The 14,913-nt window shown below is 32.3% G+C and overlaps 1 protein-coding gene across 5 annotated transcripts in view; it reads left to right on the top strand.

The window, feature by feature from the left end:
* The window catches only part of DPP10 (dipeptidyl peptidase like 10), a gene marked incomplete at both ends in the record, with an annotated part of 1,314,496 nt that overhangs the window by 1,235,220 nt on the left and 64,363 nt on the right, over positions 1 to 14,913 (top strand). For 4 of the 5 annotated variants that reach the window (XM_082631552.1, XM_082631551.1, XM_082631555.1 and 1 more), the window contains 2 exons: positions 2,869 to 2,907; positions 8,299 to 8,406. In XM_082631552.1, coding sequence (XP_082487678.1) covers positions 2,869 to 2,907; positions 8,299 to 8,406 — 147 coding nt within the window. The remainder of the gene's footprint in view (positions 1 to 2,868; positions 2,908 to 8,298; positions 8,407 to 14,913) is intronic. The other variant, XM_082631553.1, reaches the window with a different exon arrangement.

The following is a 14,913-nucleotide window of genomic DNA, read 5'->3' as shown; positions in this document are numbered from 1 at the left end:
AAGAGTTGCACTACATGATTTCAGGAATAACCAGAAAGCCACAGAAACTTAGAGATTGTAGTGGAGGTAAAAGAACACACAAATAGATCAATTGAACTGAATAGTGTTTCCAGAAATAGATCTATATTTATATGATCAATTGATTTTCATCATAGGTGCCAAAGCAATTCAATAGGGGGAAATGGCACTGGAACAATCAAAAACCGGATGGAAAATACAATGATGGTTGACATTTCTTATACCTTATTCTAAAATTAATCTGAGACACACTACAGCCTTAAATCTAAAAGCTAGTACTGTCAATCTTCTAGACGAAAAGATGGAATATAACTTCACTATATTGAATAGACAAAGTAGTCATTTATCATAAAAGAAAAAATAAATTAGACATCATCAAAATTAGAAACTTCTCATCAAAGACCTTATTAGGAAATCAAACAGCTAACCACAGACTGGGAGAAAATATTTTTCAAAATGTGCATCTGATGAAGAAATATATACATTTCAATAATATAAGACAACCCAATGAAAAAGTCGAAATGTGTGAACAGAAACTTGTAAAGAAGTAACAAATTCATATAGATTAAATCATAATGAGGTAACACTACATACCATTAAAATGAATAAAATTAAAACAACAACAAAAAAGGTGACAGTTTTAACTGCCGATGAGGATGTGGAGAATTGCAAATCTCATTCTTTGTGGGTAGAAGTGTGACTTTACTTTAAAAGAATGATTTTGTAGTCTCAAAGAAAGTTAAACACACATATATAAATATGTATGTGTGTGCATATATATCTCAGGAGCTCCATTCCTAGATATTTGCATGAGAAATAGAAACCTGTTTCCACCAAAGGATTTGTTTAAAAAAGTATTTTTTAGAGAAGCTTTATTCACAATAGCTAAAAACTGGAAACTATCCAACTGTCCATTAACAAGAAGTGAATAAACAAAATGAGGCATATCAATACAGTGACATTCCACTCTGCAATTTAAAAAGAAACAGAATACTGATACACTGAAAAATATGAATGAATCTCAAAAACGTGGTGTGAAAGAAGCCCTACACAAAAGGGTACATAATACATGATTCCCGTTATCTGAATTTCTAAAACAGGCAAAACTAATCTATGGAAAAAGGTTTGGAAGAGTAGTTGCCTTTTTGGAAACTGTGAAGGGGCACGAGGAAATGTGTTTGGAAGTGTAAAGGTCATATATCTTGATGGGATGTAAATACATTTATCAAAACTCATCACATAAACTTACGATCTGTACATTTCACTATATGCAAATTACACTTCAGTATTTTTAAACATAATTTTTAAATGGTCTGTAAAAGATAGCAATAAAGAGGAAAAAATTTATCTGTGATTGGAATGATGAGCATAGATATGAAAAAAAGTTGATTCATCAGCCATTTACTTATTGGGTTTCGCTGACACTCTTTACATTTAGCTTGCATATATTATAAAATTTATTTCAATTATCTTTTTTCATCTGGCTGGCTTATAGTTTGACCAGGATTTCATCATTTATTTGTTAAAGTGTTCTGGATGGTTTCTTACTGAGGCGATCACAAAGTCATTTAAAAATTGTTCATGCATATACGTATTCTAGTTAGAGAAAGCCTGTCATCTCTATATAGGGAAAATCTATATAGGTAAAGTGCTTCAATAGAAAAGATATAGGAACCCTATCGTATTCTTGAATTGATACCTTATTGATATTCTATTATATTTCTATTCCATTTATGGAGTTTAAAATTTTTACTTTCTACAATAATAGAAATAATAAGACAGATAATTGCATGTGAAGTTTTGGACCCTCGTGGATTCTAACAAAACGTAGTGACACTAATGAGCAGTGGCACTGATATATTTTTTTTTGTGTCTGTGTTTTACAGATATCAAGGATGATTATTGCTGAAGTGTGACTAGAAAATCAAGGAATGATTTAGTTAGATGTTTTTCTGATGTCTGTATATAGAGAAAATCTATTGGAAGAAAAAAACCCTGAAAATGGAAAATGGTTAATTATAATGTAATAATAATATGGCTTTAAAAGAGGAAATTGGTAAAAAAAAAACCCTATAAATAAATAATAATCATTATTTACAATTTGAAATGAGTACTTTTGCATAGAGGTAAAGTCTCTAACATATTACAATTTAGTTCTCTACATTTTAATACTTTTATTATAGAGTCATTTTTTCCAGAGAACCACAAGATATTTCATAAATTACTACATGTAAACAGCATTACTAAAATTTATTTTATCTACACATATTCAACTGGAGATGAAATTTGTCTAATTTTGCTTTTTGAAATATAATTTTGATTCTGATCCTATGCAAGATTATTTTAAACATACATAAAATTTTGCCATTTCAAATGTTTAATTGTTTTCCCTAAGGGGAAAAAATGACTATGGTAAGAGTGGATCGAATGTTGACAAAATGTCCACTTTTAAATTTTATTCCTGGCTGTTTGTCCAGTTTTTTGGAAGGACTTAATATTTGTTTCCTGATGATGCCTAGAGGTGAAAAGAGACAGTGTCTAGTGGTTCAGAACAGTTTAAATGAAGTAATCAAACGGAGCTGGAAAATGATCTTCTGTCTTTGGTTAAGTACAACTGAGAATTCTGAAGGAGTTCACCAAAGAAAAGACTATAATTAGAATATCATTTCATCCCAATTCTCTACTTATTCATTCAGTTTAAATCAATAATGACAATGTGATCTCTCGTGGTATTTCACCAGCTGCAGGAAGGGAAAAAGTGCCTATAGGATAACAGTGTAAAAAATGTTAAATTGATGCGTGCTCACTTTGGTCTTTAGATGCTTCATGGAGTTCATTGTTTTGTTTCAGAAATATGAGATGACATCAGATACATGGCTATCTAAACAGGTATGGTATAGGTGGTCTCTTTATGTCACATTTTGTCCATCATGCCCATTCTGTTCACTCATTTGTTATGTATAACTTTTTCTCAAAAGTTATTTCAGTAGTATGAATTTAAGGCTCTGTTATGTTTGAATAAATGAGTCTTTTTCATTAAAATATTTATAACTTGGGCTCTATGACATCATTTGTGGAAAGATTACTTCTGTTTTTTATAGGACATAAATTGTAGAATAACTACCAGGATCCATTTTCAGGACCATTCATATAAGTAAATGTTTGTGTAGAAGAAGGAGAAAAAGATGTGACCCATTAAAACTACAAACCATCAGCATTGCTCAAATCACCCAGAAAATTGATGAAACCTCCACATAAATTGGTTATGTGGAGATTATTCAGGTGAACATTTCTTTCCTTAGATATATCCTAGCTCATAATCCTAGCTTGTGGTATAAATGAAGCTGGAATCCAGATGATCACAGAAGAATAAACAAACATCTCCACAGCATGCTTTCATACTGGACATTTCAGAAGGAAGCACAAATAGATTATTCAAATATAGCTGAACCCATTTTACTACTAATTTCATCACTACTTTTTGCAAAAGGAAGTATTTTGTTTGGCTTGTTTGGTTTTGATTTGTTTTGTTCTATACAGTGCTCTTTTATTTTATATTCTCTCCCTGGGTGTCATATACATCTGTGGTTTCAGTTACCACCACCAAGTGTATAGCCCCAGGCAACTCACTTCTGAGTTCTGAAATATCCAAATTCATGCTTGGCATCTTCTCCTGAATCTATGAAAGTAACTGCACACTCCACAGGTTCAAACTGAACTCCTCTCTCTTCCAGTCAGTCTGTCTTCTTATCATAGGAGTCAAGGACGTATTTATCCATCCAGCTATCAAAATCATAAACCTAGTGGGGATTTTTAAACATTGTCTTATCCTTATCTGCATATGTTATTATTCATCACCAAGTTATTTTGATTTTACTCTCAAAGATCTCAAGTCAATTTACTTTTCTCCAATTCACAAATGCCATACAGGATCAAACTACAGGCACTGCATTTCCTCCTTAACTGGTGAACTCTCAACCTCTTAGGGTTGAGAGTTCCCCTTAGGAACCTGACAATCTGTTCTCCACACCACAGACTGGCTGAGTGATCTTTTCAAAATATGTATTTGATTGTCACTACCCACAACACTCATATTCTCTCACAATTAAAACAATTTTTATCTCCCCTTTGTTCTACAGATGAAGACCAACATCCTTAAAGGGTCTAAAAAGAATTAAGTTGAAAGCCTTTCCAGCTCTGTGTCATACCATCTTTTCTCCCATTTTCTCCATTAGCCCTCCTCATATTCCCAGGACCTTTATGTGAACTCTTTCCTCTGAACAGAGTTCTCTCAACTACTTTCTTATGTGAAGGCTGCTCATTTGTCAAACCTCAGCCTAAATCACCTGGTTAAGAAGTCACCTCCTCCAACCACCCTAAACAAATCACATTCCCCAATAAAAGTTAAAGTCAAGTGTAATCTTTATGTGGCACTCATATAGTTAGTTCTGTGATTTTTTTTACTACATTCACAAGAGCAGGAAGGTTATTCATTTTTTGTTACCCACTGTAACACAAATGCCTAATATGGAGTCTGGTTATAAGAAGAGATCCATATATACTTGCTGAACAAATAAAGAAAAAGAGTAAGAAGGAATGTGAATAGGCTAAACCTTTGCTTGTTCGAAGTATAGGCATGTCTATCTATCTATCTATCTATCATCTATCTATCTATCTACATTATCTATCTGTTTATCTATCATCCATCTATCATCTATCCATAGGTAACAATATGAACTATTTAATCTTAGTCAATGTACAAAATGAAATACGGTAAAAATAACTTGTTTTTTTAGCCAATAATGGACTCTTACAAAATTAAATTAGATACTTAAAATAAAAATCATTGAAAACAATAACATAATGGATATGGATTTATTCTAAATTGCCTGCATTATTAAACCTATTTTGCTATCATTTTGATTGCTAGTGACATTCATAATAGTCTAACATACAACAACACAATGCATGCTCTTTTGGGATTATGTTATCTACATTTTAAGTCCCAAATTTATGAATATCTAATAGAAACTTGTTAAAATAAACAAACCAGTTATCAATTATTCAATTAAAAAAATGCAGGGAGTAGTATGTCATGTTAACTTTTTCTCCAAAAGCTCTAAGGGAATTTCAGGAAATGCTTAGAATTCAATGAAATTTAAAGGATGAGAATGTATAATGAGATGAAGCAAGTTTCCAAGAAAATTAGAAATTTAATGTAATACTCATATGCTTGTTTTCTGGATAGTGAGAAGAGCAGAGAGCAGTGGGCATTTTCGCCTAGCTTTCAAAAGACTTATAGTTGGAATAACCAGTGTAAAAAACATTTGGCCACACCATTGTAAAGCAATTATACTCCAATAAAGATGTAAAAAAAAAAAAAAAAATTTGGCCAAGAGGTGGACTTGGTTATTCTCAGCTCATTATCCTGTGTGCCATAAATACTGCCTTGCTTAAGGTCATAAATGTAGACAGTTAGACTGGCTCTACTTCTTTATTTGATTGCAGGAAAGGCTCTTCATAGAGCTATATGTTTATAACTAGTTACAGTTCAATGGTGAAAGTTTTTAAACCTAGCAATGTATTGGAGATTATAATTCCCATCTACTCTTTAAAATGAACTATTTCTAAGGTACCAGAATTGGAGGAACAGGGACTAACATAAAAAGGACATTGCTCAGATATGCCCATACCTAATTTATTCTTGGAGCAAAGCACAGGAGGAAAATGTTGAATAAGGGAGAAGCCAATAGTTTGGAGAAAATGTGGTAGATAAAGTGATATATGTAACAAATATTTTTGCCCATTGTACACATGCATTCATCTGTTCAATTATAAGAAGGTCACCTACTGTGTCCTAGGCAATAAAGCTAAAAAGTAAAATTACAAACTTAGTTTAATTATTACTTGCCTAGCGAAGGAAGTCAACTATATAATAGAGTGTATTGAAAGCCATGATAGAGATGAATACAGAGTACTATTCAGAATCTCTGAGGAGAGATTTCCTAACTAGAAGAGACTCTCTAACTAAGGAAATTTGGAAATGGTTTCTGTTCTGAGTTTAAGTAAAAAATGAGTAAGATTTAGCACAAAAAGGACGCCGGAAAGGTTAGGCCATACAGAAGAAACCCCATGTGCAAAGGCAAAGAGAGAAATATTCCACAGGGGCAAGAGATGGAACATAGTTGAACACTGTGATTCACTCAGTCAAGTGTCTTGTCAGTATTTATTATATGCCTTGTAATGCAATTTTCCCATCCTTGAATTGTATTACCTCAGAGTTTTAAATTTATTACACATATCATCTTATATTTTCGTGAGTGTCCATGAAGTAGACAAGGAAAATAATAGTTTTATGTTTCTATCTTGGGATGTTATTACTAATAAAGCTAGAATCAGACTCGAGATTATTAAAATAGTTATTAATTTACATATTCATTCAGTAAATGATTAAGTACAATTTATGTGACAGTCACTGTCCTGGGTGCTGGAGACAAAGCAGTGAAGAATGGAGCTTACATTCTAGAGGAACACCTCCTATCTCTCTATCTACCTACCTACCTATGCACATATACACATATCCATTCATGTACAAACGTATACATACATAAAATATGTCTGGTATTAGATAGTACTGAAAAAAGTAGACAGTAGGCAAAAGTGGGATGAGGGATTCAGACACAGTTGGATGACCTGGCTTACCTGATCACACTTTATATGGGGTAATCAGGAAACACGTCACTGATAACAAATATAAGAAAGAGGTGAGATCAAGAAAGATCCTTTTGCAGCAACATGGATGGACCTAGAGATCGTCATACTGAGTGAAGTCAGAAAAAGACATATCACATGATATCGCTTATACATGGAATCTAAAAAAAAGGATACAAATGAACTTATTTACAAAACAGAAATAGAGTCACAGATGTAGAAAACAAACTTATGGTTTCCAGGGGGGAAAGGGAGAGGGATAAATTGGGAGATTAGAATTGACATATACACATTACTATATATAAATAAATAAGTAGTAAGGATCTAGTTTATAGCACAGGGAACTCCACTCAATACTCTGTAATGGCCTATATGGGAAAAGAATCTAAAAAAGTGGATATATGTATATGTATAACTGATTCAGTTTGCTGTACAGCAGAAAGTAACACAACATTGTAAATCAACTATACTCCGATAAATTTTTTTTAAAAAAGAAATAAGTTCCACGGAAAAAGAAAGGAAGGAAGGAAGAGAGGGAGGGAAGGAGGGAGGAAGGAAAAGAGAGAGAGATGAGAAAGAGCCAGACAAAGGGTAAAAAAATGTGCAAAGGCACTGGAGCAGGAAAATTCAGGAAGCAGGAGAAGGAAGGAGGAGGAGAACAGGAAGAGAGTGGAGGGTCAGATCATCTAAAAATAGTTGTCAGCCATTCTGAAGACCTACTGAGGAAACCATACCAAAGCCTTTCTCTATACCATATGTATAATCACTCTCACTAATCTAAAAGAAAGACCTCGATGTTTTGTTACATAGATCGATTTTCTTAATGTTTCCCCTGGAGCAAAAGAAAGCAATCTATATGTATATCATCCATCATTTAATTTTAAAAAACAATTGTATTGATTTGACATGCTACTAGAGTTTAATTAAAAATCATCAAATGGGTATCTGTATTTGTGTGTTTGTGATGGGGTGAGCAGTGAGGATGGAAAATTTGAATTAAATTATTTTCAGTGGATTCCTTCCAATTTTGCAATTTTCCAATTTTGTTTCATTTTTGTATTTGCAGTAAATTCATGTGTACATCATCAGAAATGTATCTTCAATAACTTGAGTTGTTGAGTAAAAGATTTCAGAAAAATGTATTAAATATTATGTGTTAGAAATTTTTCTAAATTAAAAAAATGATTTTGATAAACTGGTGCAGATGTTAACATTTTCTTTATTTTTGAAAGATAAATTTCTAAACACAATCATATCATATGTGAAGATATGAAAGTTCTTTTCTGAACCAATTTAAAAGGTGTCTTCAGTCTAATTGTAAATCATTTCTATCCAGTATGCAAGAAACTTTCCCATCCATCTCATCACTCAAACACACACATATGCCCAATGCATCATTGCATTCACTTTAAAACATACTGTTATACTTTTATTTTTTAAATAATTCGACAATTTGCCAAACTAACCTTAGATCAATTATTGGTCTATTCCATGCATGTATTAGCAATAGTTGGAAGTACAATTTTCAAATGCCCTTTTGAGATTGTTGCATGCGCTTCTATATTTTAGAACGAGGAGCCCGTGTTTTCTAGAGATGGCAGCAAATTCTTTATGACAGTTCCTGTTAAGCAAGGGGGCCGTGGAGAATATAACCACATAGCTATGTTCCTCATCCAGGTAAGTGCTGGCTTCTTTCTGTGGTTTGGTTTCATTCCATCATGTTCATGAAAGGCCTTTTTGTGTGGTATTCTGCACCTACAGTTAATACCTGTGAAGTCCAGCCATATATCCAACTCAGGGATGTTTTAGGAAGTGAATCCCCATCCTTAGCCATAAATTCAAGCTGTACACAAAACATTTTCAACACTCAATAAAATTTAGTGAGCTACACATGTGTGCTATGAGTTGAGGGCCTTGGGATATAGAATTTAATAAATGGAAAGTACCCAACCCCTACTGTCCAAGACCTGAGGAAAATCGAGAGACAATTTTTCATTCAACAAACATATATCATCTATTTGGTACAAGTAATATTTTCAGCATGTTATAAAAGTTTTAAATACCTGAAGCAATCTAAATGTCCATCAAAAATTGAATAGTTAGTAAGTTGTAGTATACCCACACAAGGAAATGCAGGGCAGATTTTAAAAACCAGGATAAAATATATTTCTTATGTGTTGTCAAAGATAAAATCTGTGTTATGTTTTTATGGGCCTTTTGATAAAAAGAGGATAAAAGGTTATTTTTCCTCTACATTTCAAATGAATGTTAACCACTTTATACAGTTTTACCTAATTATAAAAAGAATCAGTGAATTCACAATAAGTAATTTAAATATGGCAAGGCTAATGAGTCAAGTTGAATCTAATTGACAATAAAAATAATCATGAGAAATAGAGTTTCCTTAAAAATCAAATAAACAGTCTAGTCTCACAGGTAAATGTTAATTTATAAAGATAAAACATTGTGGATAAATTGGAATCTTTCTTGAGAGGGTTATAAACAAATTAACCAAGAATCAATTTCATACTTACTAAGTATAGAATAAATATGAATGTGGTAAAAGATCCCTAAGCAACCTGACTACCTTTATGTTCTTAGAACCTTCAAGTCTTGTGCATATTCTCCAATTTTTACCATTATCCATATATGTATTTACATTGGGCAGCTCAGTACCTTGAATTTTTAAAATCTGTGTCAGTAGCATAAGAGGCAACCCTTGTCCAAGATCTGTACTATTAAAGTAATTGTCATGATTTTAATTTTAATCAAAGCTGAAATAAATAATTTGACCATACATAATCTCCACAATAACAATGTAGATTAATTTTCATAGTATATTATTAAATTGGAAAAATAAGTTATAGACTAATATATAATGTGATCTCATTTATGTTTTAAATAAATGAAAGCATTTATATATGAATAAAAATTTTTGGTGATTCTGTATTCAACTATTAAATGATTATATCAGGCAGGTGATATTAAGGGAACATATTTTGGTTTTTATGTGAACTGGAGGAAGCTTCACCAGCAAATTGCTTTACCTGATTAACTTTTGCTAGCTAATCATAAACTTTGTTATCATAAATACTCGGGAAATATTTCCGCCAAAAGAATAAATAAAACTTTCCAAATCTTACAATTGACTGTGGTGATATCTTATTGCATTTTTAAATCTCAGTATTTATATTCAAGAAGCTGTATAAAAACCCAGGTACTCAAAATTACATACAAATTGTGACTATTTATAAGATATAGTGAAAGGTAGAGAAAGATGTATAATACATCTACATATATATATATATAATTCTGAGATTATCTGTTCAACAAAATAAGAACAGAAATGTTGTCTCTTAAAAAGTGTGGGGTTGGCAGAGCAGAGGTAGGAGATGAAGATGTTGGCATGTAGAAATTGAGATATTTATGCACATAACAAAAGTTTCTTTACAAGCCTTGGGAAGAAATACCTTCTGTCTCCCAATCAAACCAGTCTGAAATGCAGTCTAATTCATTATTTCTGAAATGTTCAGAAGAACAACTTCATAGAGCAGATGTATTTACTTTGTTCCTCTTCCATATGGAGATTATAACAAAGCTTCCATTGAAGTAGAAAACGTTTTGATCTATTCTGGCTACAGTTCAGAGAATTTGTGGCTTGCCTCACTGATAAATAAACATGACTGCATGATTATTTACAGATATTTTGGCAATGTGGCTAAAATTAACTTACTTTGTTAATGAATCAGAGGTCAGTGCTTAGGTAAATACAATTTATTCTTAAGTTTATACATACACACAATTTTAGTAAATAATTTGAATCTCTTTGCCTCAACTTTTAAATAGCTAACAAAAAAGCTCTTTTATGATTTTTTATGATTACCGTATTGATATATATATATATACAATATAAAAATTTGTAAAATTCTTAACTGAGTAAACTAAACAAAAGATTATATAGAATCAGGGACTTCACTGGTGGTCGTAGCCCAAAAGTAAGAAAAAAGAGTATATAAAATCAAACACAATCTCATCACCCCAGACTTGCACACTGCAAATCAATTCTTGTATATATTTCCAATTTCTTTTTACATTAAAAATATATCACTTTTTCTTAAAGTGTGCAATCAAAGCATATATATTGATTTGTAACATTTAAAGAGTAATTTATGAGCATTTTCTCACATCATTTAATTGCATTCTTAATATTTAATATTATTTGTAAATGTGCTTTTAATAGCCATTCAACATTCTGTCTAGTAAATATATTATATTGTATTAAAATGAATTAATTTTCATCATCATATTTATTTCTAGTTTTGATACCAAAAATGATTCAGAGATAAATGTTTTTACCACAAATATATATTTCTAGATGTCAAAAGTTACCTAGGCAAAGCATATGTGTACATATATGTATTTGTTTAGGTTTTGATATGGAATGTGAAACTGGCCCTCCAAAAACGGTGTACTAATTTACCATCTAAACAGTAGTGCATAGCACCAGTGATGACTTTTTACCCCCTCTTCCTTCCCTTGATACACCAGAGGACTCCACCTAAATTGATGTGCCCAGGGAGTGAGAAACGACAGGAACAGAGAGCTTGGCAGCCGTCAGGAAGACCACCTTTGCAGTACTTGATGCTTAGCTATATTAGAGAGCTTCCCCATTAACTGCAAATATATTCATCTATTTGAAGTATCTTACCAAATGAAATTAGTAAATTTTTGCAAACGTTTTTCTCTCTTACACAATCAGTAAGTAAACAAAAACATTAATTAGAGACCAGGCTACAAAATTAGTGTTTCAGGATATTTTCAATATATAGATTGATGGTTGGCCTTACAAATATTTTAGTGGTTTTTTTCCCCTCATTTACAAGACTTATGCTTGTTAAAATAATTCCAAAAAATAAAAAATAGGAAAAAATTGTGTGTTCCTCCAGTCTACTTTTAAACATGATTATAATTTTATGTAAAGAACAGTATTTTATCCTATTTGAATTTAAATTTTAAAGCATAATTTTCCCATAGTGCTAAACGATTTTGAAATGCAATTCTTTTGAATATTAATATTTAGTTGACTGGGTGTACCTAGTTAACCATTGTTGTTCAATGTTTAATTTCGTGGCAATTTACTGCAACTATAGATGTCACTATACATAAAGATTATTTTTATTATGAATTATTTCTTTAGTTGTGGTTAACAGAACAGGAATTCCTGAATCAAAAGTAAAATATTTCTAAGCCCATATATATATATATATATTTCCAGATACTTTCTATATGAATATGTGAAAGCAAAATTTATGAGTAGGGTTTATCTACTTTTATATATTCCATTAAAGATAATAATAAAAATTAAAACTGGCTCTTCCAAAAATCTTTATAGCTAAAATAAATTTCCTTCTGAGTAGAGCGTGAAGTATGCAGTATTGATATCAGTTTATGTAGTTTCTGAATCTAACAATGATGCAAAACTTTTTTTACAGCAGACCACTTCAGATCACTTCAGATATTTCCCTCTCCCCTTTTCCCCCATAGAATTCTTTATGTAGACTTCTAACTCCTCCTGAATTCCCATATTGGGAACCATAATATCCTATATCTTACAATGTAAGTTGCAGTCAAGAGAAAGTTTTTTGTCAACTACATGGCCGCCTTTTTCCCCTCTAATATGGGATAAGTAGAGTTTCAGTCATGTTAAGTGGTTCAGATTTATAAGTAATTGCCCTGTTATCTTCCAAAACTGTGTTAAATGAAAAATTATATATATTGGTGAATTCATTCACTTTTTCTATCCAGCAATACAACGTTTTGCTTATGAGAGCTGATGATTTCACTTGGAACAATTTTAAATGCCCTTATTCATTACAAATACTGTAGAAAATAGCATGCCCCCAATCCACAATTCTATCACCCAATCAACCCAGTACAATTTTGTCATTACATTTCACTGCTGTATCTGATTAGGACATTGTCTGAAAACAATTAGTTCACCTCACATGATGAATAGACAGTAAATTAAAGCATGCTATTTTTAAGCACTGCAATATTTCCATTATTTAGAAGCTGTAAAAGTTAAACAGAATTTACTGTAAGAAATTTGAATGAACAGTGTATAATCAGGTGAAAAGCACATTCATCATTAAACTTTTACTGATACCAATATGTTTCCAACTTATAAACAGATACATAAAATTCATATTGAACTTGCTGAGTAAGATAAAATCTCTGCCAATCCAAGGAGAGGTGCCTGAGGTCTAAGGTCCCAAATAAAAACATTTTATTTCCTAGATTTTCAGCTCTTTTGAAAATGAATGAAATTTCTAGTTTTATGGCTGCCCTTCTAAAATTAAAAGTGAAATATGAGTTCAATTTAAAGTATATTGCCATGTTGCCCTTGTCAAAATTCCACAATGGTTTCATATTCATAATCAGTGTTTCTCTTCTACTAAGTGAATATAATAGAGATCATGGTGGCACAGAAAGAAAGAATTATTTCTGTGAAGTAAAATGATTATTCTTTCCTGCTTTTTCACACCTTTCCTGTGATTATATTTCTGCTGAAGGTGGATGGAAAATTAATTGAGGTACAGACTAGTCAATATTTATATTTATTTTGAATTTGATATTTGATATTTATTTATTTTGAATTTACTGTATAATCATCTACCATATTCTGATTGGTATTGGGACTATTTACCTAGAGTCCAGATCAAACGTAATATGCTATTATTAGAAAATAGCTTACAAGTCTTATAACTATATAACTATACAAGATAGTCTATGCTATTACATGTAAAATGGAGTGAAACTTATTCCCCAGCCCAGAGTTGCTCTGGTAGATATAAAGCAAGCAGAGAAATTACAGATGTTTGAAGTAAAATCCAAAGGTTGTGAGGTTGTTATCATGGCTTCCAACAAGAAACCTTTTACTTCTACATTTAGAAACATATTTTGATCCGAGATGCATCATTGAATGTGTAATTTTTATTCTCTGTACACTGTGTTCAAACATTTTTCTAAGCATTGGATTTTTACTCTGATCACTTTTAATGTAGCCACTCTTTTGTCCTTAAAACACACACACACACCCAAAATTCTCTGAAAAACAGAGAAAGTATAAGCAATCTAGAAATCTGTGAACAAAATGCATCTCCAGATATGTACAAATATTGATCAAAGTTACTTTACTTTGTAATGTTTTGAGATTTTGTTCATCTTGAAATTGGGCACTAAAGATGCACTAAAACCTGAGATCTTAGTCCTGTCCTTGGTCCATTCCAAACAGGATCTGAAAATGAGTAAGTAGGACTCTCTACTGGGTTGTTGTCCTGTGGGAATTTGACAATAAAATATATGACTTCAGAACTCCATGCCAGCCTTCAGGCTGTGCCTGTCTCAAATCTCAGAAATTTGGTTTCATCTTTGCATTTATACTTTTATTCAGCAAGTACTTGTAAAGTGCCAGAATGCATCAGACAGCATATGAAGACGTTAAAATAAAGAAGTCACATGCTTGTTGTTGACACTGAGCAGCTAGAAGTCTAGAGAGCTCCCTTTTTTTTTTTTTTTCTTTTTGCGGTATGCGGGCCTCTCACTGCCGTGGCCTCTCCCGTTGCGGAGCACAGGCTCCGGACGCGCAGGCTCCGGACGCGCAGGCCCAGCGGCCATGGCTCACGGGCCCAGCCGCTCCGCGGCATATGGGATCCTCCCAGACCGGGGCACGAACCCGTATCCCCTGCATCGGCAGGCGGACTCTCAACCACTGCGCCACCAGGGAGGCCCGAGAGCTCCCTTTAAGAATAAGGAATAGATGGTTTAGGAAGATGCTGAAATACAGATGTGTACCAATAAGTCACTTATTTTTTTTTTGAAGGAAGATTCTAATACTACATATACATTATGGAATGACCTTTTAGTTTCTGCTTCCAATAGTATAAGAAAGTAGATATTTAATAAAACTCCCCCACATCAAAAATCCTAGATTCTAGATATATTTATACCAAAAATGCATTTGAAGTATTATTTAGCTGATAGATTACACTCTCTGAAAACAATGCAATTGAATTAGAAGTGAATAACAACAATTATAACTTTTAAAAAGCCATATGTTTGAAAATAAAACATAATTTTTACATTTTTCATGGGTTAAATTATATAATCTATTATATGTTATTT

The sequence above is a fragment of the Mesoplodon mirus genome (genome assembly GCF_964341445.2).
Source record: "Mesoplodon mirus genome assembly, chromosome: 8".
Lineage (NCBI taxonomy): Eukaryota > Metazoa > Chordata > Mammalia > Artiodactyla > Ziphiidae > Mesoplodon > Mesoplodon mirus.
Note: the sequence above shows the minus strand (reverse complement) of the source record. Positions and strands in the feature narration are given on the sequence as shown.